This window comes from Petaurus breviceps, unplaced genomic scaffold (assembly GCF_028583685.1).
Source record: "Petaurus breviceps papuanus isolate PSGF00001 unplaced genomic scaffold, PetGlider_PUasm1.0 183, whole genome shotgun sequence".
In the NCBI taxonomy this organism is placed as follows: domain Eukaryota; kingdom Metazoa; phylum Chordata; class Mammalia; order Diprotodontia; family Petauridae; genus Petaurus; species Petaurus breviceps.
In genome coordinates this window covers 13867216-13887337 of record NW_027185791.1, presented here as the reverse complement: position 1 = coordinate 13887337, position 20122 = coordinate 13867216, and the positions used below count along the sequence as shown (strand labels likewise).

General features: G+C 46.7%; 1 protein-coding gene across 1 annotated transcript in view; it reads right to left on the bottom strand.

The window, feature by feature from the left end:
* Positions 1-20122, bottom strand: part of FLII (FLII actin remodeling protein) — a 44328-nt gene that overhangs the window by 15748 nt on the left and 8458 nt on the right. Inside the window, exons 2-11 of the mRNA XM_069087868.1 lie at positions 16979-17089; positions 16741-16812; positions 14388-14468; positions 8676-8761; positions 7853-8014; positions 7663-7766; positions 6799-6974; positions 6354-6511; positions 2261-2345; positions 44-191 (exon numbers count right to left, since the gene is read on the bottom strand). Of these exons, the coding sequence (XP_068943969.1) occupies positions 44-191; positions 2261-2345; positions 6354-6511; positions 6799-6974; positions 7663-7766; positions 7853-8014; positions 8676-8761; positions 14388-14468; positions 16741-16812; positions 16979-17089 (1183 nt within the window). The remainder of the gene's footprint in view (positions 1-43; positions 192-2260; positions 2346-6353; positions 6512-6798; positions 6975-7662; positions 7767-7852; positions 8015-8675; positions 8762-14387; positions 14469-16740; positions 16813-16978; positions 17090-20122) is intronic.

The following is a 20122-nucleotide window of genomic DNA, read 5'->3' as shown; positions in this document are numbered from 1 at the left end:
CTACCCCACCCCGCCCCACCCCGACGAAGGGCCCTGGACCCACCTGCACCGGCAGCGGCCACGGTAGCTGAGGAAGCACCTGCCAGGCGCAGCTGGTTCTGCAGTGAGAAGTCGATATTGTACCAGTCAGAGGAGTGGTCTGCTGGCTTGGGGGGCATCACCAAGTTAGGGTTCTCTCGCACATCCAGGACCTGCAGGGGGGAGGACCAGAGGAGATGAAAATAATGATAACAAAAATAAGAGCTAGCACTTTGCGGGACTTTAAAGTTTGCAAAGCACGTTACAAATATCATCACATTTTATGCTCATAACAACCCTAAGAGGGAGGCGATATTATTCTCATTTTATAGATGAAGAAAGTAAGGCAAACAGAGATCAAGTCAACTTGCCCAGGGTCACACAACCGTGAAACGTATGAAGCTGGTCTAGCCTGGTCTTCATGACCCCAGGTCCAGGGCTCCCTCCACTGGGCCACCTGCCCACCCACAAGTAGATCCTACCAGGATTCTATAACATTCTCTTATTTTCCAGGAAAAATATCCCACTCAATAGCATAGCTCCTTAAAATCTGACTGTGTCATTGAACACCACTGTTATGGGAATGGGAATTTAAGATCTTCCCTGCCCCTAGGCCCTCTGATAGGCTTAAGTGCACCTGGAGCCTGTGACTGGTTTTCAGGAATGCTTTGTGACTGGGCAGTGGGTCAAAAGGGTTGTGACACTTTCTGAGCCAGGAGAAGGCTATATAATCCCTGATGTGAGGCTTTGTTTTGGGGCTCACTTTGAGAAGTGTTCTGTGATTTGATCAGACGAGACTCTGGGCAGCCGTTAGAGGCCCCCGGCTTTGAAAATCCAGATGTTGATGTTTCCCTCTCTGGTAACTGTGACTAGGTGTAGATGTCATGGTTGGACGGTTGGAGGCCTGTCTGCTGAATTGTTTCTCTGTCTGCTTGTAACTTCTGTCTGTTTACTCTGAAGTTCGGGGTGCTGACTTTTCCCCCTGAACTAGGTAAATGATGTTTGATTGATTAAAGTAAGATGGTAAACCCATTTTGAGTCGCTTTCCTTTAGAAAAGCAGATCTAAGAACCTGTGTTGGCAGCCGCCCTGGGGACGCTGGGGTGCTTGCTGCTACAATGATGAACAATCCAATGATGAACAGTTCCAGGAAAATAATTGTGAGGAGGAGAAAGGAAGTTAATAGTAATATGAGCTAACTTTTATAAGTTGCTTACTATGTACCAGAACTTGGGCTAAGTGTTCTCATTTGATCTTTACAACAACCCTGAAAAGTCAATGCTATTATTATCCTCATTTTACAGAAGAGGAAACTGAGGGAGAGGTTAAGTGACTTGCCCAGGGTCACATAGCTAGTGTCTGAATCAGGGTTTGAACTCAGGTCTTCCTGACTCAGGGTCCAGTGCTCTATCCCCCATGACACCTAGCTACTTAGAAGCATGTCTTGAACATTTTTTTCAAAGGTGGTTAGGGTGGGGGGAATTCAGACCTGTAATTTCATATGTGCAGGGAATATCCCATCAGTCTTGATGCAGGTAAGCAATGTATCTCTAACTTTCAGTTTTAAAGAATGGGTAAAAAAAAAGAACAAAGTAAAAAAGTGCACAGCAGAGAACAAAAGAAAACTCACAAGGAAGCAAAGAAAAGAGGCACAGTTCTCAACACCACTAGTACTATTTATCATACAGCCTTCTTTTTTTTTTTTTTTGCTTTTTGGAGGGCAGTTGGGGTTAAGTGACTTGCCCAAAGTCACACAGCTAGCAATTGGGTCAAGTGTCTGAGGCTGGATTTGAACTCAGTTCCTCCTGACTCCAGGGCTGGTGCTCTATTCACTGAGCCACCTAGCCGCCCCCCATACAGGCTTTCTTGAAATGAAAATTTTTTGTTACGTATTTTGAGCCCTCTCTTATGTTCTGCTATGCATATGACATACTTTTTTCTTTCTTACTTTCTATTTAAGGTCCAAAATTTAAGTTTATGATATGTTCCTGTTTCTTTTCTCTATTCGAGTCTAAATAAGTTAAGTGTAAATCTGAGTCTAAAATAAAATTTTTTAAAAATTTAATTTAATTTAAAAAACATATCTAAAAAAAAAAAAGAATGGGTAAAGTGACTTGCCCAGAGTCATAGTCAGAGGGACTACCTAAATTCAAACCCAAAGCTTCTCACTCCAAATCCAGTGTTAAAACAGGAACCAGGCCTTTGGTGCTTCTGACCCTGCCAGGCTCGCGCCCAGGACTTACCTCTACATCTGTCAGGAAGTGGATGGCCTCCGGCAGGGTCACCAGGCGGTTCTTGTTGAGGATCAGCTTCTTTAATTTGGCGCATCTGTGGGAACCAAGCGGGGCAGACCTCAGAACAAGGACTTTAGACTCCCGGCACCCACGCGCCCCAGAACAGGCTCTGAGTCAGCTGAGATGTGTCACTAGTCACACGAAGCATCCCCTAAAGCAGGAATTCTAACACCCCCAAAAGAGTTCATGGACAGATTTTAAAAGGTCTTGGCTAGGAAAAAATTAAATCTTTTGCTGTTTTTTGTCGTTCAGTCATTTTTCAGTCACATCTGACTCTTTATGACCCCATCTGGGATTTTCTTGGCAAAGATACTAGAGTGGCTTTGCCATTTCCTTCTCCTGCTCATCTGACAGATGAGGAAACTGAGGCAAACAGGGGTAAGTGACTTGCCCAGGGTCACACAGCTAGTAAGTTAAGTGTATGAGGCTAGATTTGAATTCAGGATGATGAGTCTTCTTGACTCCAGGCCTGCCACTCTCTGTATTATGGTGCCACCTAGCTGTCCAAAAGAATATTAATTCTGTCAAATTTCAAGTCAAGACAGTCAAATTTCATAAAAATTTTATGACACACAAAAAATTAAGAAGACCTAGTCTGATGAATCCTTGGGTAGGTGTAATGTTAATGTGACTGAATTTCCTATCCCCTCCCCTCCCCATTAACAGATCTCGGGTGGAGCCCATTAAGGGAAGCTTGCTTAGGGGAGGCTTGCTTCTAGGAAGGATTTCACACCTTTTGCTAATTCCTAATTAGGGTGGTGATGCCCTCTGGCTCTGAGAAGTGCATATACTCTGAGCTGGTGTTTTGCTTTGGGGGCTCCCTTATGAGAAGGATCTTGTGATTCCCTGGTTCAGATTCTGAGTGGCCGTATGTTCAGGGCTCCCTGACCACTCAGATGTAAAGGCTCTCTTGATCCAGGGATGTATGTAACACATAGAGCAATACTGCTTTGATTCAGGCAGGCAGAGCCCTGTCTGCAGATCTTTATTTCTCTGCTTGTATTTTCTCTGTAGTTCAGGGCGCTGATTTTTCCCCTGAACTAGTGAATGTAATTTTAACAAACTGCTGACCTCTTAAACAGCTCTCTTTCCTAGTAAAGCAGATCTAAGAACCTGTGCTAGCAGCCATCCTGGGTGTGCCAATGTGGCTGCCACTACATCAGGAGACGAAGAAACCTAACCCATCTAGCCACGAGCCTCCAGGAGAGTCAGGGTCATCCACATGAGGATGACAGCAGCCCCTATGCCAGTATGATACCACTCCCCTGCCCATCCCACACCTTTCCCCCAATCCTACCTTTGAGAGAAAAAAATATAGGTCTAATTTTAATGTACTCTGTTGGTCTGAGGGTTTAACACAGTGCTGTTTTGGTGGCAAGATGGCCTGGCTACTAAAAACAAACAAATACAAAACCAGATTTTAAAACACTGGGTTGTTCAATCACCCCAAAACTCTGAGTTGATAATGGGGGCAGTCAGGTGGCACAGTAGATAGAGTTCAAGGCCTGGAGTCAGGAAGACTCATCTTCCTGAGTTCAAATCTAGCCTCAGACACGTACTAGCTGTGTGACCCTGGGCAAGTCACTTATCCCTGTTTGCCTCATCAGTTTCTTCATCTATAAAATGAGCTGGAGAAGGAAATGGCAAACCACGCCAGTATCTCTGCCAAGAAAATCCCAAATGGGGCCACAGAAGAGTTAGATATGACTGAAAAATGACTGAACATGAGTTAATAATGAATAGCTTAGGAAAGATGCAGTTTGGATTCTTATGCTAATGAAGAAACCTATGCAGTAGAAGTATGGGAGTCCAGTGCCTACTGGATTAGAATGTGATTGGACAAATGTTTGACAAAATAAACAAAACTACAACACAAGATAGGTAATGCTAATTTGTGGTTTTCTGTATCAATATGTGGCCCCATAAGGGATTCCTTTCTATTTGAATTTGACATAACTGCTGTAGAGAACCCAGCTGCTGTGAAAGTAAAGAAAAAAGGGAACGGGTAAACTTCAGAATTATTTATTATCATTAAATCGATGAGGTCGGAGCACAGGGAAACGGACCTGAGATTTCACTGGTCTATGGGCAAGGGGTAACTTAGGGTTAACAAAGTTTAGAAAAAAAAATTTTTGATACCTCTATTTCAATATAATTGACTTCCTATGTAATTTTCTTTTATATATTTAAAAACATTAATTTGAGGACGGGTACAAAGGCTTCAACAAACTGCCAGAGGGGTCCCTGACACCAAAGAGGTTAAGGATTCCTGCTCCAGGGAAATCCTATCAAGTAACTTCCTTTACCAACAAGTAGGCCAGGTCAGAACCTTTTCTAGAGTCTCAGTTACAAGGTTAACTTCTATTTAAGAGGTCTGCCCAGCGTCACATAGCAAATATAAGTCAGGCCTGAGGCCTGCAGTCTAACTGAGAGTCTGACCTGACCTGAGAGCATTAATTATAATAAAACTTTTTTTTCACTGATGACAATAATGATGATGCCATCATGTATATATTTATGTGTATATATGTATGTGTATGTGTGTATTTATGTGTATACATATACATACACACAGATACACACACACACACACACACACACAATGTTTTCTCAGTTCCCAAAGAGCTTTCATACATTATACTGTTTGATCTGATTCTCACAAAATCTCCATGAGCCGCTTGGGAAGGGAATCATCAGTCCCACTGTAGAGATAAAAAAATGAAATCACAGACATTTTAAGGGATTTTGCCCAGATCACACAGCCAGTCAATGGCAGTGGTGACTCTCTGGAGTACCCCAAGATACCAAGTAGGCACAGAGTATAACTGGACTGGGCCTGTGATTTCATTGCAATGGGGAACTCCCTCTACCATTGCAGTTTGGCACCTTCTTTGTGACTTACAGTCTTGGAAAGTTGCCTCGGGGCACTCACTGAGAGGCTAATGACTTGACCAGGGTCACACAATCTGCACGTGTCAGAGGTGGGACGTGAACCCAGATCTTCCTGGCTCTAAGGGCAGCTCTCCATCTGTTATGCCACTGCTTCCTTACTGCTGTTCCTACCAGGAGGGACTAAATAGCCATCGTAGGCTGGACCTCAACCAGTCAACCCTTTAACCAAGATGGAAATATCAGACGCCCAACCCACTCAGAGGAGGCGGCACATGCCCAAATTTGTTATCACATTTGAGGCATCAGAGCTTGGGACACCAAGTCCAAGGTCAGAAGAGTGGCAAGGACTTGGCCAAACCAAGGGGCTCTCGATATTTCTAGGAGTACATGAACTCACAGGAGGAACACATTTACATCCTTATTTAACATAACTGGTTTCCTTTTGTATTTTATTCTATGTACAGCTAGGTTCTGATTAGTGTAAACAATGAGTGGTCACATGTATTTGAATCTACACGGTCAGAAGTTAAAATTATGTAAAATGGGGGCGGCTAGGTGACACCACCCTGGAGTCAGGAGGACCTGGGTTCGGATCCAGCCTCAGACACTTAACACAAAAAAAATAGCCATGTGACCTTGGGCAAGTCACTTAACCCCAACTGCCCTCCAAAAAGCAAAAAAAAAAATTACGTAAAGTATGGTCATTGGTACAGCCCAGTGGAAATATACCGTGCAAATTCACATAACGTGATCACTTTATAAGATTCATTATTTGCACCAACTGAGTCCTAGCTATGCTTAAAAACACCGACTCTGAGAAGGGGTCCACAGGTTTGAACAGATTGCCATGACTCAAAAGGAAATTAAGAAGAATCCCTGCAAAGGTCGCAAGCTGAATGATGCTAGAAATCATTGGGTTTTTTTTAAACCATTAGCCTCAATCCCCCCAGAGGAAAGAAGGAGAAAAAGAAGCAGACTCATATTACATCAAGAAGGTGAATCAGACTTCTGTCTCAAGGCCTGAGACATGGGGCGAGTCCCAGGCCCGTCCTGAGCCTCCCTTCCCTGGGCCTGGAGGCTTCTCAGCTGGGCTTTTCAGGAGGGAAGCGGATTAAAGAAGCACTTTTCCTCACCCAGGCCCTTATCCCACCTGCACAGGCTCTCAGGAATGAGTTCCAAGTTATTGTTGGCTGCCATGAACTCCTCCAGGTTGGCCAGCTTGCCAATACTGGAGGGGATGCCGTCAAAATCCACCTTGTTGGAGTTCAGGTATAACTTTTTCAGCTTAGTCAGCTTGCAGATGGCAGACTAGAGACAAAGAGATCCGTCAGGGTCAGGCTTGTGGTCCACTAGGACCCCGCTCCCCCTCCCCCAAATTCCCCCACCACTTCACAGAAATCTTCCTTGTGGGAAGTGGGTAATATGTTTCTCCCATCTTTTCTCTACTTCTTTTCTCTCCAAGGCCCACAGCCCCAAGTTATTTCCATCCCATCAGATTGGATGGTACCATCTGCATTCCACTTTCCAGGACTATGGTCCCCATCCCTTTCCACCCCACTCCCCAAAAGGTGCTGGCAGAAGCCTGGGTCACTCACTGGGAGAGAGGTGAGCTGGTTTCGAGACAGATTCAGCGTCTCCACCTGGACCCACTGGTCGATGCACAGAGACAACTCTGAGATCTGATTACTGCTCAGGTTGAGGCGGCGAAGGTTGGGGAGGGTGTACAGGCACTCGGGCACCCAGGTCAGGTCATTGCAGGACAGGTCCACATCTGTTTGGGAGGGTGACAGCACTAAGAATCTGACAGAGAAGGACCAGGCTTTGGGGAGGGGAGGGAGAGCAGACCAGAAGAGACCCAGAGCTCTACTCTACCAGCCTGGGGCTCCCCTGAACGCTGCCTGGTGCCCACCTCGAATCCGACTCCAATAACCTCTCCCCTGGTGCAGGAAGGGCAGGAGGAAAGAGGCTCAGGACAGCCAAGAATGCTGGTGGAAGAAAGCTCTGAAAGCCTGTTTCCTCAATGACTCCCCCCAGGCCAGGTGATTCTGGCCACGACCCCTCTGGCCTAAACCTAACACCGCATATTTGTATTTAATTTACAAGGCCTCTGTATCCTTGTCACATTACTAGATCCCCAGAACCCAGGCCCAGGCCACAGCACATCAGAGGAAGGGCAGATATGAGGATCTAGGGCAGGGAGGGGAACCTTCAGCCTCAAGGCCACATGTGGCCCTCTAGGTCCTCAAGTGCAGCCCTTTCCAAACTCCACAGAACAAACCCCCTTAATTAAAGGATTTGTTCTATAAACCTGGACTCAGTCAAAAGGCCACACCCGAGGACCTAGGAGGTGTTCTAGGTCACTGAGTTCCCCCTTTAGTGCTGCTTTCTGTGTGTCTCCTCCCTTCACCTCTCCCTCCCCACAAGGGCCACTCTGACCCCCAGATCATCCTCTGCCTCACCGGCAAGGTTGGTCAAGCCCTCCAGGCTGGTGGGGAGGTTGCTCTGGGTGCGCTGGGTGTTCCGGAGGTGCAGGGTCTGTAGGGCTGTCATAGCAGGGAGCTGCCTGGAGGGAAAAGAGCGAACGCTGCAGACAACCAGAAGGGGTGGGGCAGAGGGTGCATGGGGGGGAAGGACCAGGGGAGCCGGTACCTGAGCTGGGCGTGCATGAGGGGGTTGTTATTGAGGATCAGCGTCTGCAGGTGCACCAGGCGCCTCATCTGGGGGGGCAGGCTCTCTAGCTTGTTGTCACTCACGTCCAGGTAGAGCAGGTCAGTCAGGTTGATGAAGAGCTGGTTTGGGATGTTATCAATGCTGGGGGAGAGACGGGGAGGGGGGAGTCACAGGCTCACCTCACCACCCGTTTTTTAATCCTGCCCCTCCCCAAACTTGCACCGTTCCCCCCTCCACCCCCATCTCTAATTATCCTTATTATTAGTGGCCTACTCCCAAAGCCCACCCTCTTATCAGAATGACTCTTTGGAGCTTTGAGATGCCGTCTCCATTGGAACACTCTCATTATCCCCCATTGCTGTTTCAAGGAGTCTTCTCACTTCTCAGCCCTCATAGGGAATAGCTGGAGCATAAGAGAATAGATGCTATTCTCCATGTCATAAGACCCAAGTTCTAGCATTAACCATGTCACTGAATTTCCTGTGTGACCATGGGCCTCCCTAGGCCTCAGTTTCCCCACATGTAAAATGTGAGGCTGAAATTAGGTCATTTCTAAGGCCGGGCTTCTATCACCCCCTTTTATCAAAGCGATTCTTTGGAGCTCTGGGATACTATGTCCACAGAAACACTTCCCCCACCACTGCTGATTTTATGTGTGTGTGTGTATGAATATGCATAAATAATCACAGAAGGGGGACCTGGGTCAGCCTCGGACCAGGAAGGCAGGGGTGGGGAGGAAGCTGGAGGCTTCCACCCTCCCTCCCTTCTCTTTCTTGCTCCCCTGTGTGACCCGGGCAGGCACCTGTTGTGACTGAGATTGAGCACCAGCATGTTCTTGGCATTCTCCAGCTCCCGGGGACATTCTGTCAGCTGGTTGTAGCTCAGGTCCTAGGGTCAAAGGGAAAGCAGAAGGTAAGAAGACAGGAGCCCTGGACCTCCTGCGGCCATCCTGCTACCAGGTGAGCCTCTGTTATATAGGACTGGGGTGACCCCTTTGCCTGAGGAGGACCCCGAGAGCCAGGCCCATCAATAACGGATCAGAAAACGGGAGGACAATTGTACTGCGCCATCTTGGACCTGAAAAAGAGATATGGGAGCATGTCCTTGCTTGCAGCAGCGGTTAAAGATGGGGGCTATGGGTGTGGATTGTTGAATACAATGTCAGACTTGGTCACTGAGTCAGCTGGCTTTTCTTAACATTTTTTTCTGTTGTCAGTGTTGCACATTCATTTAGGAAGGGTCATTTGCCAGGGAGAGGGGTAAACACTGAGCAATGCTACACAAAAACCAGAAGACACGAAAGAAAATATTAAAAACAAAGAGTTAGATGAGCTCTCTAGTCCTGGCTCTTAAACCATGTGAGACCTTGAACAAGTCACCTCATCCCTGGGTCTCAATGTTCTCATCTGGAAAATGGAAAGAAAAATGCCTGCCCTGCATTTCTCACAGGGTTGTTTCAAGGAACCAATAACGAGCAGATGAATGTGAAAACACTCTGCAAGGTACAAGGAGATAAGAGAATGGTTGGTCTAATCCAGAAACTATTTTAACAAATTACCACAGCTTTTATAATAAAGCCAAACGGTGTAGGGCTTAGAGTACTCCATTTGCAGAGTCCTGGGTTCAAATCCTACCTCTGCCTAGCTGTGTGATCAGGGACAAGTCATTTAACTTCTCTCCAAGCCTCAAAATCCTCACCTGTAAAACAGGGACAGCAAAATCTACTGTTGAGGTTTGTCCTTCGTTCTAGAAGGGGACCGTGACATCAGGAAGGTGCTGCCATGATCTGCAAGTAAACTGGATTTAAGTGAGGGGGGCTGTGCAAAGTCACCAGCCTCACTCTCTCCTCCAGAGCCATCTGGGTCCAGCAGCCAGATAGAGATCGGGCCAGGATACAGTGGGAGACCTTGGCCTTTTTAAGCTCAGGTCTTTCCCAGGTCTCAGTTTGCTTGGGGCAACACCCATTCAGCGTTTAAGGCAAAGTAAGAAATGAGGCAAAGAATGGCCTCTTTACCTAGTCAAAAAAATCAGCTGGAGAGGAAGCTCATCAGGGCTTCTGACAGAAAGAGAAACAATAGCTATTCATCCTCTCTCTGAGCCATCAAAACCCAAACAAGGACCAAGCAAGGCTTGGGCTGGATCTACTGTTGGTCAGTCAGGGTCACACAGCTAGTAAGTGTCAGAGGTCAGATCTGAAGTTAGGTCTTCCTGACTCTGGGCCACAGCTCTAACCTATGAGGAAACTCCCTCTTCCAATGTAGTTGAGCATCTCCTTTGTGACTTACAGTCTTGGAGAGCTGCCTTGGAGCACTCACTGAGAGGCTAATGACTTGACCAGGGTCACACAATCTGCCCATGTCAGAGGTGGGACATGAACCCAGATCTTCCTGGCTCTAAGGGCAGCTCTCCATCTGTTATGCCACTGTTTCCTTACTGCTGTTCCTACCAGGAGGGACTAAATAGCCATCGTAGGCTGGACCTCAACCATTCAACCCTTTAACCAAGATGGAAATATCAGACGCCCAACCCACTCAGAGAAGGAGGCACATGCCCAAATGTGTCATCACGTTTGAGGCATCAGAGCTTGGGACACCAACCCCAAGGTCAGAAGAGTGGCAAGATCTATACGCCTACATCTCAGGGTACTTCTGTGAGTATCAAATGAGAGAATGAACATAAAATGCTTGTAATATAACACAATATAAATATATGTTGTACAATATCACAATTATATATATGATATAATATATAACATAATATATAATGCTTTATTGTCATATGTTACGGTATAATATATATTAACACACCAATACTATTATGTAGAATTATATTAATAGTATTATGATTGTGTTGATATTATTTTATTAATACTATTATAAATGTTAGCTCTTAGTTTCCTAGTTAACAAAGCATTCATCCTTCTTTGCAGAGGGGAATGACTATGGGGTTAACACAACATATACTGTCAGTCTTACTTAGCTGATATATTGGTTATGAATTGTTTTTTTCTACTTATAAGAGATGACCAACAGAGGGAGGGAGGAGGAGGGGAAGGAACAGATTCAGAAATTAAGATGACAAAAAATAATTACTGATATCATCTGCTTTTATAGGTGTTCAAAAACCCTTCTTGTCCCAGTTATTGTTAAAAATCTAGCTAAAGAGTCTTAAGCTGGAGTCAGGAACCTGTGGCCTCAAGGCCACATGTGGCCCTCTGGGTCCCCAAGTGCAGCCCTTTGTGTGGCCACAGATGTTCTATGAAATTTGGATCAGTTAAAGGGCAGCACTTGAGGACCTAGAGGCCACATGTGGCCTTGAGGCTGCAAGTTCCCCACCCCTGGTCTAAGCAATGTCAACAAAGAGTGAAGAAAATCCTAGGGGCAGCCAGGTGGCTCAGTGAGTAAGAGCACCGGCTCCAGTGTCAAGATGACCTGGGGATCGAATCTGGGCTCAGACACTTAACCCAGAAACACCTGGCCGTGTAACCTTGAGCAAGTTACTTAACCCCGATTGCTTTAAAAAAAAATCCTGAAGTTCAATGGCCATTGGATAAAGGCAACGGATTAACAAAGGGACCATCCAATGATTTAGCTAAGAAACCAGCTTGTGCTCCATGTAGATAAGGATCATTCTGCTCCCACTCTGGGCTAGTCAGCTCCTGAGGAAGCAATCCGCTGCTCTGAGATTACTGTGAGTGCGTGGTGCGGTGGTTATGTAACTGGGGACCAGGAACACCAGGCGGTGCTGTGGCTAGAGCGCCAGGCCTAGCTGTGTGACCCTGGGCACCCTGGACACTTAACCCTCTCTGTCTCAGTTCCTTACCTGTAAAATAAGCTGGTGAAGGAAACAGTAAACCACTCTGGCATCTTTACCAAGAAAACCCCCCAAATGGTCCCAGAGTTGAACATGACTGAAAAACGACTAAACACCAAAAAAACGGGAGACTGGCCAAGAAGTAGGCCCCCGTTGGCTCATCTCCCCTCATGCATATTTTGTATTAACAATGTCATTAATAAATAATAATTAACGATGGAAATATAATTAATACGATAATATACTAATTACAATAAAATTATGAGTACAGAAGTAAATACACAGATGTTGCATCCCTAGCATACTACCACACCCAGAACAAACATGGAGGCCAACCCATGTTCACTTTTTAAATCTTACTTTGCGCAGATTTAGACTGCGCGTCCCATTACTCTGTCCACGGCCCTCACCGAGCACACATCCACAGGCTAAGCTTCGCCTAGCAGCTTTGAAACCGAGTGTCACATCTAACTCTACTCTAATCAGCTCCACATACTTTTTTGTGATGCATCTTCCTGGAGTTTGTCTGCTTTCTTTGAAGCTGGCCTGTCTGGCCCGGCCTGGGGCAAGTCCAGGCCTCCAACCAGACTGCCCTGGAGCTGCAGGGAGTCACAGGAGGCTTCTGCCCAGAACTCCGCTTCCTATACCCCAGGGTTCCATTTGGAACTCGCTGCTCCTGCCTTGCCTGGACTAGATGTGCCACTGCCGACAGGCCCAGAAGCTTTGCCCAGCTCTGTTTCTGACTGGGTCCTCTCTAGGCAGCCCAGGGGCTCACCAATACTGGCACAAGATCTACTCTGGACACCCGATCAGCTTTAGGCCCACTGCTACTCAGAGCTCCTGAACCCAAATAGTCTTTCAGTCTCTGCTGTTATTGTTCAGTCATCTCAGTCAGGTCCAGCTCACCATGACCCCATTTGAGGTTTTCTTGGCAGATACTACAGTGGGCTGCCATTTCCTTTTCCAGCGCATTTGACGGCTGAGGAAACTGAGGCAAATAGGGCAAAGTGACTTGCCCAGGGTCACACAGCTAGGAAGTGTCTGAGGCCAGATCTGAACCCAGGAAGATGATTCTTCCTGACTCCAGGCCTGGCACTCTATGTACTGCATCACCTAGCTGTGAGATCTACCAGCCTCGGCCTCCTCCTAGCAGCAAGGATTCCAGGTGTAAATTACCATCCCAGCAGGGAATGAGAGCATGAATTCATCATAATTAGCAAGATGTTTAAAAACTAAAAACCTTCAAAAGCTTGGAAAGAGAATTTCCAAAACCACTTAAAAATCTTCCAAACAAAGAGTTTCAGTGGGTTTTGGATCTATTATTCAAAAATATAAAGATGAAACTTCTCCTGATCCATTTGCAAAAACAAGTGACTGACATCAGGGAAAATGGAGAATTGCTAGCCATATTTCAATAAAAACTTCTGCATATTCAGTGGCTAAAACTGGAAAATGTGTATAACGCTTTAGTAAGAACAGCCAATGATTCACTTCCGACAAATATCCGTGTCTAGGAAGTTTCTTTTTCCATTATGAAAGCCATTAAAATACTGAAATAAAATGAACTGAAGGGGGCGGCTAGGTGGGGCAGTGAATAGAGCACCGACCCTGGAGTCAGGAGGTCGTTCAATCCGTTCAATCCCTGAGTTCAAATCCGGCCTCAGACACTTACATAAAAACTAGCTGTGTGACCTTGGCCAAGTCACTTAACCCCAATTGCCCTGCCCTCCCCCCACCAAAAAGCAAGAAAAAAAAAAGAACTTAGAATGATCCACTTCATACCAAAGTGTTAGACCAAGACTCTTTTAAAAAAAATGAAGCCTATTCAATCACTTCAACAAAATTAACAATTTATTACTTATAAAATTATTATTTTATAATCAGTATTTTAGTGAAAGCAAAATGTTTTTGTACCACTAAATTAAAATTTAAATTATTTTAAAAAAATATTTACTCTCATCTTTTTAAATGTCAATTTTGGTTAGGTGATAAGGACTAACAATGTAATACATGTGCACACACGCGCACACGGTAGTTTATAATTTACAAAAAAAGGTTTTCATAATGGGGTACACAATCAGAAGTTTGGTAACTACTGCTCTGAGCCCTCGTCAGGGGCGGGGAACCTGCAGCCTCAAGGCCACACGTGGCCCTCTAGATCCTCAAGCGGCCCTTTGACTCAACCCAAACTTCTCAGCAAATCCCCTTAATAAAAGGATTTGTTCGGTAAAACTTAGACTCGGTCAAAAGGCTGCACCCAAGGACCCAGAAGGCCACAGGTTCCCCACCCCTGCCAGACGGACACAGAGAAAGAAAGGGGATCAGAGCTGGGATGTGCTGTGAACCAAGCCCAGAACATGCTCATAAGCTGGTTTTGGTTTTTAAAATCCCTCACCTCTGCTTGTTTTCCTATGATTTTTGCTTTCTCCTAAATCCAGGGAACCAGGAAATTGAGGGTTTATAGAATAGCTGACACTCAATCATTCAAAATAAAAAAACCCCATTTATGGGCAACAAAGCCTCTCTGCATCACCGACACAGGCCACTCATGGTTTCCTTTTTGCTCCAGGCAAGGCTGTGATTTTTGCCTCAGAAATAAATTCAGAAACCCAAATGTTGGGGGCATGACTTACAGGCTGGGGTGGCTTCTTTAGGGACCCAAACAATCCAGGGGAAGCCTGGAAGAAGTGGGGCTACGTACCAGCACGGAGAGGTCGTCCAGCTGGAAGATGTCATCTGGCACCCCAGAATTCTTCAGGCTGTTGGCTCGAGCCACAATTGCCTACAAGAGAAGTAACAAGACTTAGTAACCTCACTCCAGAGCTGAGGGATGTAAGAGTCCATCAGGAACCTCCAATAGGCTCCCAGGATGGAGAGAAAGGAAGGGGGCATGAATGCATTTCATCTAGGGACCTACAGCTGAATTCAAGAGGAAGACAGTTGGTGGAATAGAAAGAACGAGGGTGGCATGGTGAGTGGAGCACCAGCCCTGAAATCAGGAGGACCTGGGTTCAGGTCCAGCCTCAGATACTTGACACTTGCTGGCTGTGTCGCCTTGGGCAAGTCACTTGGCCCCAACTGCCCTGCCTCCCCCCCTCCAAAAAGCAAAAAAAAGAATGAGGAAAACTGTCAGGCCTAAAAATCAGGAAGCCTCAGGTCTAATTGTACCCATCAGTGACTTGCTGTTTAACCTTGGACAAGGCACCGGGCCACATCAAGCCTGGATTTAAATCCTCATCTGTGAAATGGGGGGGGTGGGGGGTGGACTGGATGATGTCTAGGGGACTTCCTGCTTTGATATTCTAGGATTCTGTGATCATGGTGGGGAGCAGAGGGAAAACAGGGTATGACGAAGCCTCAAAAAAGGAAAATTTAAAAAAAAAAAAAGGAATGATAATACTGTTCTCCAAGGAAACAGAAGAGAAAGAAAGGATTCACAGATACAAAAACATTCAGAGAAATATTATCCATGATAACAAAAGGCTGGAGACAAAACACCTGCCCAGCAACTGAAGAATGAATGGCCTCAGAGCCTGCGGTATATGAACAGAAAGGAACATGACGGGGAAACGTGAGATGTACACAGAATGATGAAACAGGGCCAAGAGGGCCGTCCACATCGTGACGGCAACAACGGAATAAAGGCAGCACAGAGAGCAGTAAAACTTGACTAAAGCACATGTCCTTCCTCTGTCCCACCATCTAATAAACGATCCAAGTGCAAGCGTCACGTCTCATCTGTCACAATGACAGCAGGAGACAACTAGGCTTAATTCTATCTGAGGAAGACATGCCCTAGGAAGAGAGAAGGGTCTGTCCTAAAACAAAACATCATGCCTTCTCGTGAAAGGCAGTATCCTGGAAGAGATGCATGTGGACATGGGTACTTGGGATCACAGATCCAGAGGGCATGTGGAAGGGACCTCTGGGGCCGGCCAGTCCAAGGCCCTCATTTCACAGATGCAGAAACTGAGGCCTACAGCAGTTACGTGACTGGCCTAAGATCAGTTAGCATCAGAGCTGGGATTTGAACCTGTGTCTTACTGCCGTCCTAACCATTTTGAGGCCTACAGATAATACAACAAATATTTATCGAATGCATACTCTGTGGAATGCTAAATCGGGTACTTTGTTGTTCTCTTGTTTTAGTCGTGTTCGACTCTTTGGGACCCAATTCGGGGTTTTTCTTGGTAAAGATATTGGAGCAGTTTGCCATTTCTTTCTCTGGCTCATTTTCCAGGTGAGAAAACTGAGGCAAACAGGGTTAAGTGACTTGCCCAGGGCCACACAGCTACTGTCAAAGGCCACATATGAACTCAGGTCTTCCTGACTCTAGGTCAGCTCTCTATCTACTGTACCACCTAGTATTGGGTACTTGGGCAGGTTAAAAAGTTTACGTGAGGGGAGAAAATTTTAATGGCTAAAGACCCTCAAAAGTCTGAAAACCCTTTCTATGAGACGGGTGGGGGAACCAGGGTAAACAGAAGCTGGAGCTCCCTGCGTCCCCCCACTCTCTCTGGACTCCTCCCTGCAGTCTCTGGGGAGCTGAGGGTGATGCATGCTGCAATCCTAGCCCACAGGAAATCCACCCTGCCCATGCCTCTGCCTGCTAGCCCTAAGCCCAGATGGCCCAAGGTGCCACTTAACTGCTAAAACGTCCTCTCCTTTGCCTGGCCCAGGCTAACAACAGCCAGAGGGAGAGAGCGATGTTGTTTGACAGGCCTCCTCTGTTCCGGATCCTAACCGTCCTTCATTCCTGGCTCAAGGGCCACCACAAGCCTGTGCTGACCACCCCAGCACACTCTGGTCTCCTCCTCCCCCTCTAAGACCCTACTCAAGTCACTGTCTGGATCACGCATTGTAGCCTGTCATGATGCACATCTCCTGGATTCTTCCCTACCGTTTCATAAGCACGAATCTTGCTTCTCTGACCACATAGATTATGAGCTCTCGGGCAGAGACAATCTCTGCCTCCTCCATGCTCCCCAGGCTTGGACACTTGATACAGACTCAGGGGCGAGGCAGGGAGTGTCTCTTCCAGGACAGGGACTCACCCGCAGGCAGGGAAGGCTGGACAATTCCCCATGGAGAGTGTTCAGGTTATTGTGGCTCACAGACAGGTGCTCCTGGGGGGGGGAAATCAAGAGACAGCTTACACCGAGCCTGAGGAAGGGGGCAGAGGGAGAGGCCCCCACAACCATTCCTTCCCATGCACCGGGCTCTGCCTCCCCGCCCTCCGCCTCCAAGGCCCCAGGAGAGGGTGAGACACGCTGGCTGGGGGGAGAATCTTACCAGTTTCTGAAGGGCAGCGAGCTCTTCAGGCAGGTAGCAGAGCCCGGTCCGGTTCAGTTTCAGCCACCGCAGGCTGGTCATAGCTTTCACGTGTTCAGGAAAATACCCACCCTGGGAGCAGACAAGGAGAAAGGCATGAGGGGACAAGCTTAGGGAAAATCTGACCAATGCAAGGCCCTCGCACCCACCAGCCTCGATCGCCAGCCCCCACACCACTTCTAAATAGCATGTTCTGCTCTTCCGGACGAGGGGCCTCCAGGTTCTGTCCTCCCCCTCCCTCCTCCAGCCCATCTTGCTCACACTCCAGCACCAAAGGAGGGAGCTAAAATTAAGAAGTGCGGCAGAACAGCTTGAAAGCAGTGCACTCAGAGTCAGGAAGATAATCTTTCTGGGCCTCGGTTTCTTCATCTATAAAATGGAGATGAGTGGACCTACCTCAAAGGACTGGGTGAATGTCAAAGAATCAAATCTATGTAAAATGCTTTGCAAACACGTGAGTCATTAATCACAACCACAACCACAACCAAATCCCGTCCAGTCCAAGAAGAGGCAAAGTGGTTCAGTGAACAAAACCCTGGACGTGCAATCAGGAGACTCATTCTTATTAGCTACGTGACCTCAGTGGCAGATGGACAGAATGCTGCCCTGGACTCAGGAGACCCCGAGTTCAAATCTGACCTCAGACACTTACAAGCTGTGTGACTCTGGGCAAGTCACTTAACACCAATTGCCCTGCCCTCCCCCCTCCAAAAAGAAAAAAAAAATGAATGAATTTAAAGTCCAAGGACCAGGCCTCACCTCTGCTACTTACTACCTGAGTAAGTAAACCAATCACTCCCCTTGCTGAGACTCCTTTCCTTCATCTGTAAAATGATGAGGTTGGCCTGCATGATCTTTAAAGCCCCTGCCAGCTCTCGGGTCTATAACCCATGATCCAACCCTCCCAAAACAAACTCTGATGCTACCCCCTTGCTCAAAAACCTTCGACAGCTCCCTGCAGCCCCAGAGGATGAAGTCCAAACTCCTCAGCCTGATGTTCAAGCCCCCTCTAAGGTCTACCTTTCCAGCTTTGTTTCCCACACTTCCCAAGATGAACCCTCTGCCTCCTCGAGCCGAGCCAGCCTCCTCACACTCTCTGGAAAACGCTCTGGTTTTGCTCTTTCCTCTGCTCTCTCTCCCTCCATTCTCCTCCCCAACACCCCAGCCCCAAAGCTTGAAGTGCTCCCTCTTCTTTCTCCTCTGCTCTCTAAACGGCAGGAGCGCCATGAAGCCTTCTGACCCTCTTCCCCATGCCTTCAGCTCAGCACTTACTGCCCATACATTCACCTCAGACTATCCTGTAGTGTTCCCTAATTATGTCCTGTACGTGTCTATCTCTGATCTTGCCAACTAAAACCTCAGAGGGTTTTTTTTTCTGTGGTTTAGTCATTTTCAGCTGTGTTCGACTCTCTGTGACCCCATCTGAGGTTTTCTTGGCAAAGATACTGGAATGGTTTGCCATTTCCTTCTCCAGTTCATTGACAGATGAGGAAACCGAGGAAAACAGAGTTAAGTGACTTGCTCAGGGTTATATAGCTAGTAAGGGTCTGAGGACAGATTTGAACTCAGTTCTTCCTGATTCCAGGCCTGGCATTCTATCCACTGTACCCCTTAGCTGTCCCAGAATCTGAGGTGGGGGTTCTTAACCTTTTTCTGTGTCATGGACCCCTCCTCTGGCATTCTGGTGAACCCTATGAATCTGTTCTTCATAATTTAAAAATATTTTTCAAGCATTAAATTTTAAAAAATTTAAAATGCATTTACATGCATTAAAATAGGATTACAAAAGAAATCAATTATAAGAGTTACAAAATATTGTTTAAAATTTGTGACAGAGAGTAACATATGTATCAGTTCTAATAGCTATAACAGTTCTAAGTAACGAGGAACATAAAGGTTCCTTTAAGATATCTGTAAGCATTGTAACCATGCTACAGAAATAGCTGTGATGTCTATCAACAAAAAAGTCATGGGTTCTGTTGTTAATACTACTGTGGTTTGTTGTCAGCAGCAAAATCAAAGGAAATGCTACGCTTCAGTTACGAGGGAAGGAAAAGTAAAACTTTTTCCAATTTCAAGCCCTTCCTGCCTACCCCAAATACCCCAAAGCTATGTGGACCCAAGGTCAAAAGCCCCTGTACCAAAAGCTATGAAAACAAGGGTTTAACCTTTCTTGTCTCTCTCGGTGGACCAGGCCCACGGCACAGGTGCTGGGCCAGACTTGGCAATCGTCCTGTCCCATTTGTCACCTCTATGTGTTCTTCCCCAAAGCCCTGAAAGCGGCCAGTACAGGTGTTGGGGGGACCCCGATTCAATCTGTGGAAGGAGTTCTTCATGAAGAAACCCCCTCTGCCGCTGCAGATGAGCAGCTACTCCTATTCTTAGAACTGCCGGGAACAGAGAGGTTATGGAATTTGCCCAGGATTCTCTGCCAATATCAATGTCAGAGGCAGAATAAACACAAGTGTTCACTTGTTCAGATGTGTCCAACTCTTTGTGAACCCATTTAGGATTTTCTTGGCAAAGATACTGGCGCGGTTTTGCCATTTCCTTCTCTAGCTCATTTGACAGATGAGGAAACTGAGGCAAACAGGGTGAAGTGACTTGCCCAGGGTCACCCAGCTAGTAAGTGTCTGAGGCCAGATTTGAACTCGGGAAGATGTTTTCCTGACTCAAGGCCTGGCACTATGTGTGCTGCATCATCTAGCTGCCCTTACCATTTCCATTTGAGAGATGAGAAATGCCAAGGTCTAGGGAGGTGAAGTAATTTGTTCAAGGTTACATGCAATGAGCTGCTGGCGGATAGAGGAGGAATGCATTTGTCTGCCTTGTCTGGCATCCTTGCCCCTAGACTACTTCCTCCAGAGGTAAAGGGCCTTTATTCTTCTAAAGGCCCACCTGGGGCTAGGTATGGGGAGGAGCGAGAAAGGAAAGTCAGCCAGGGTCAACGGGAATCCATTCAATGAATGTTTCTGAAATGCCAGGATGAGTACAGAAACCAAATGGTCCTTGTTTATCTGGCCCAATAATCATTCATAATGTAGGCCAAGGGATGCAGGCAGGGAAGGAAGAAAGGGAGGGAGGGAGGGAAGGAGGGAGGGAGGG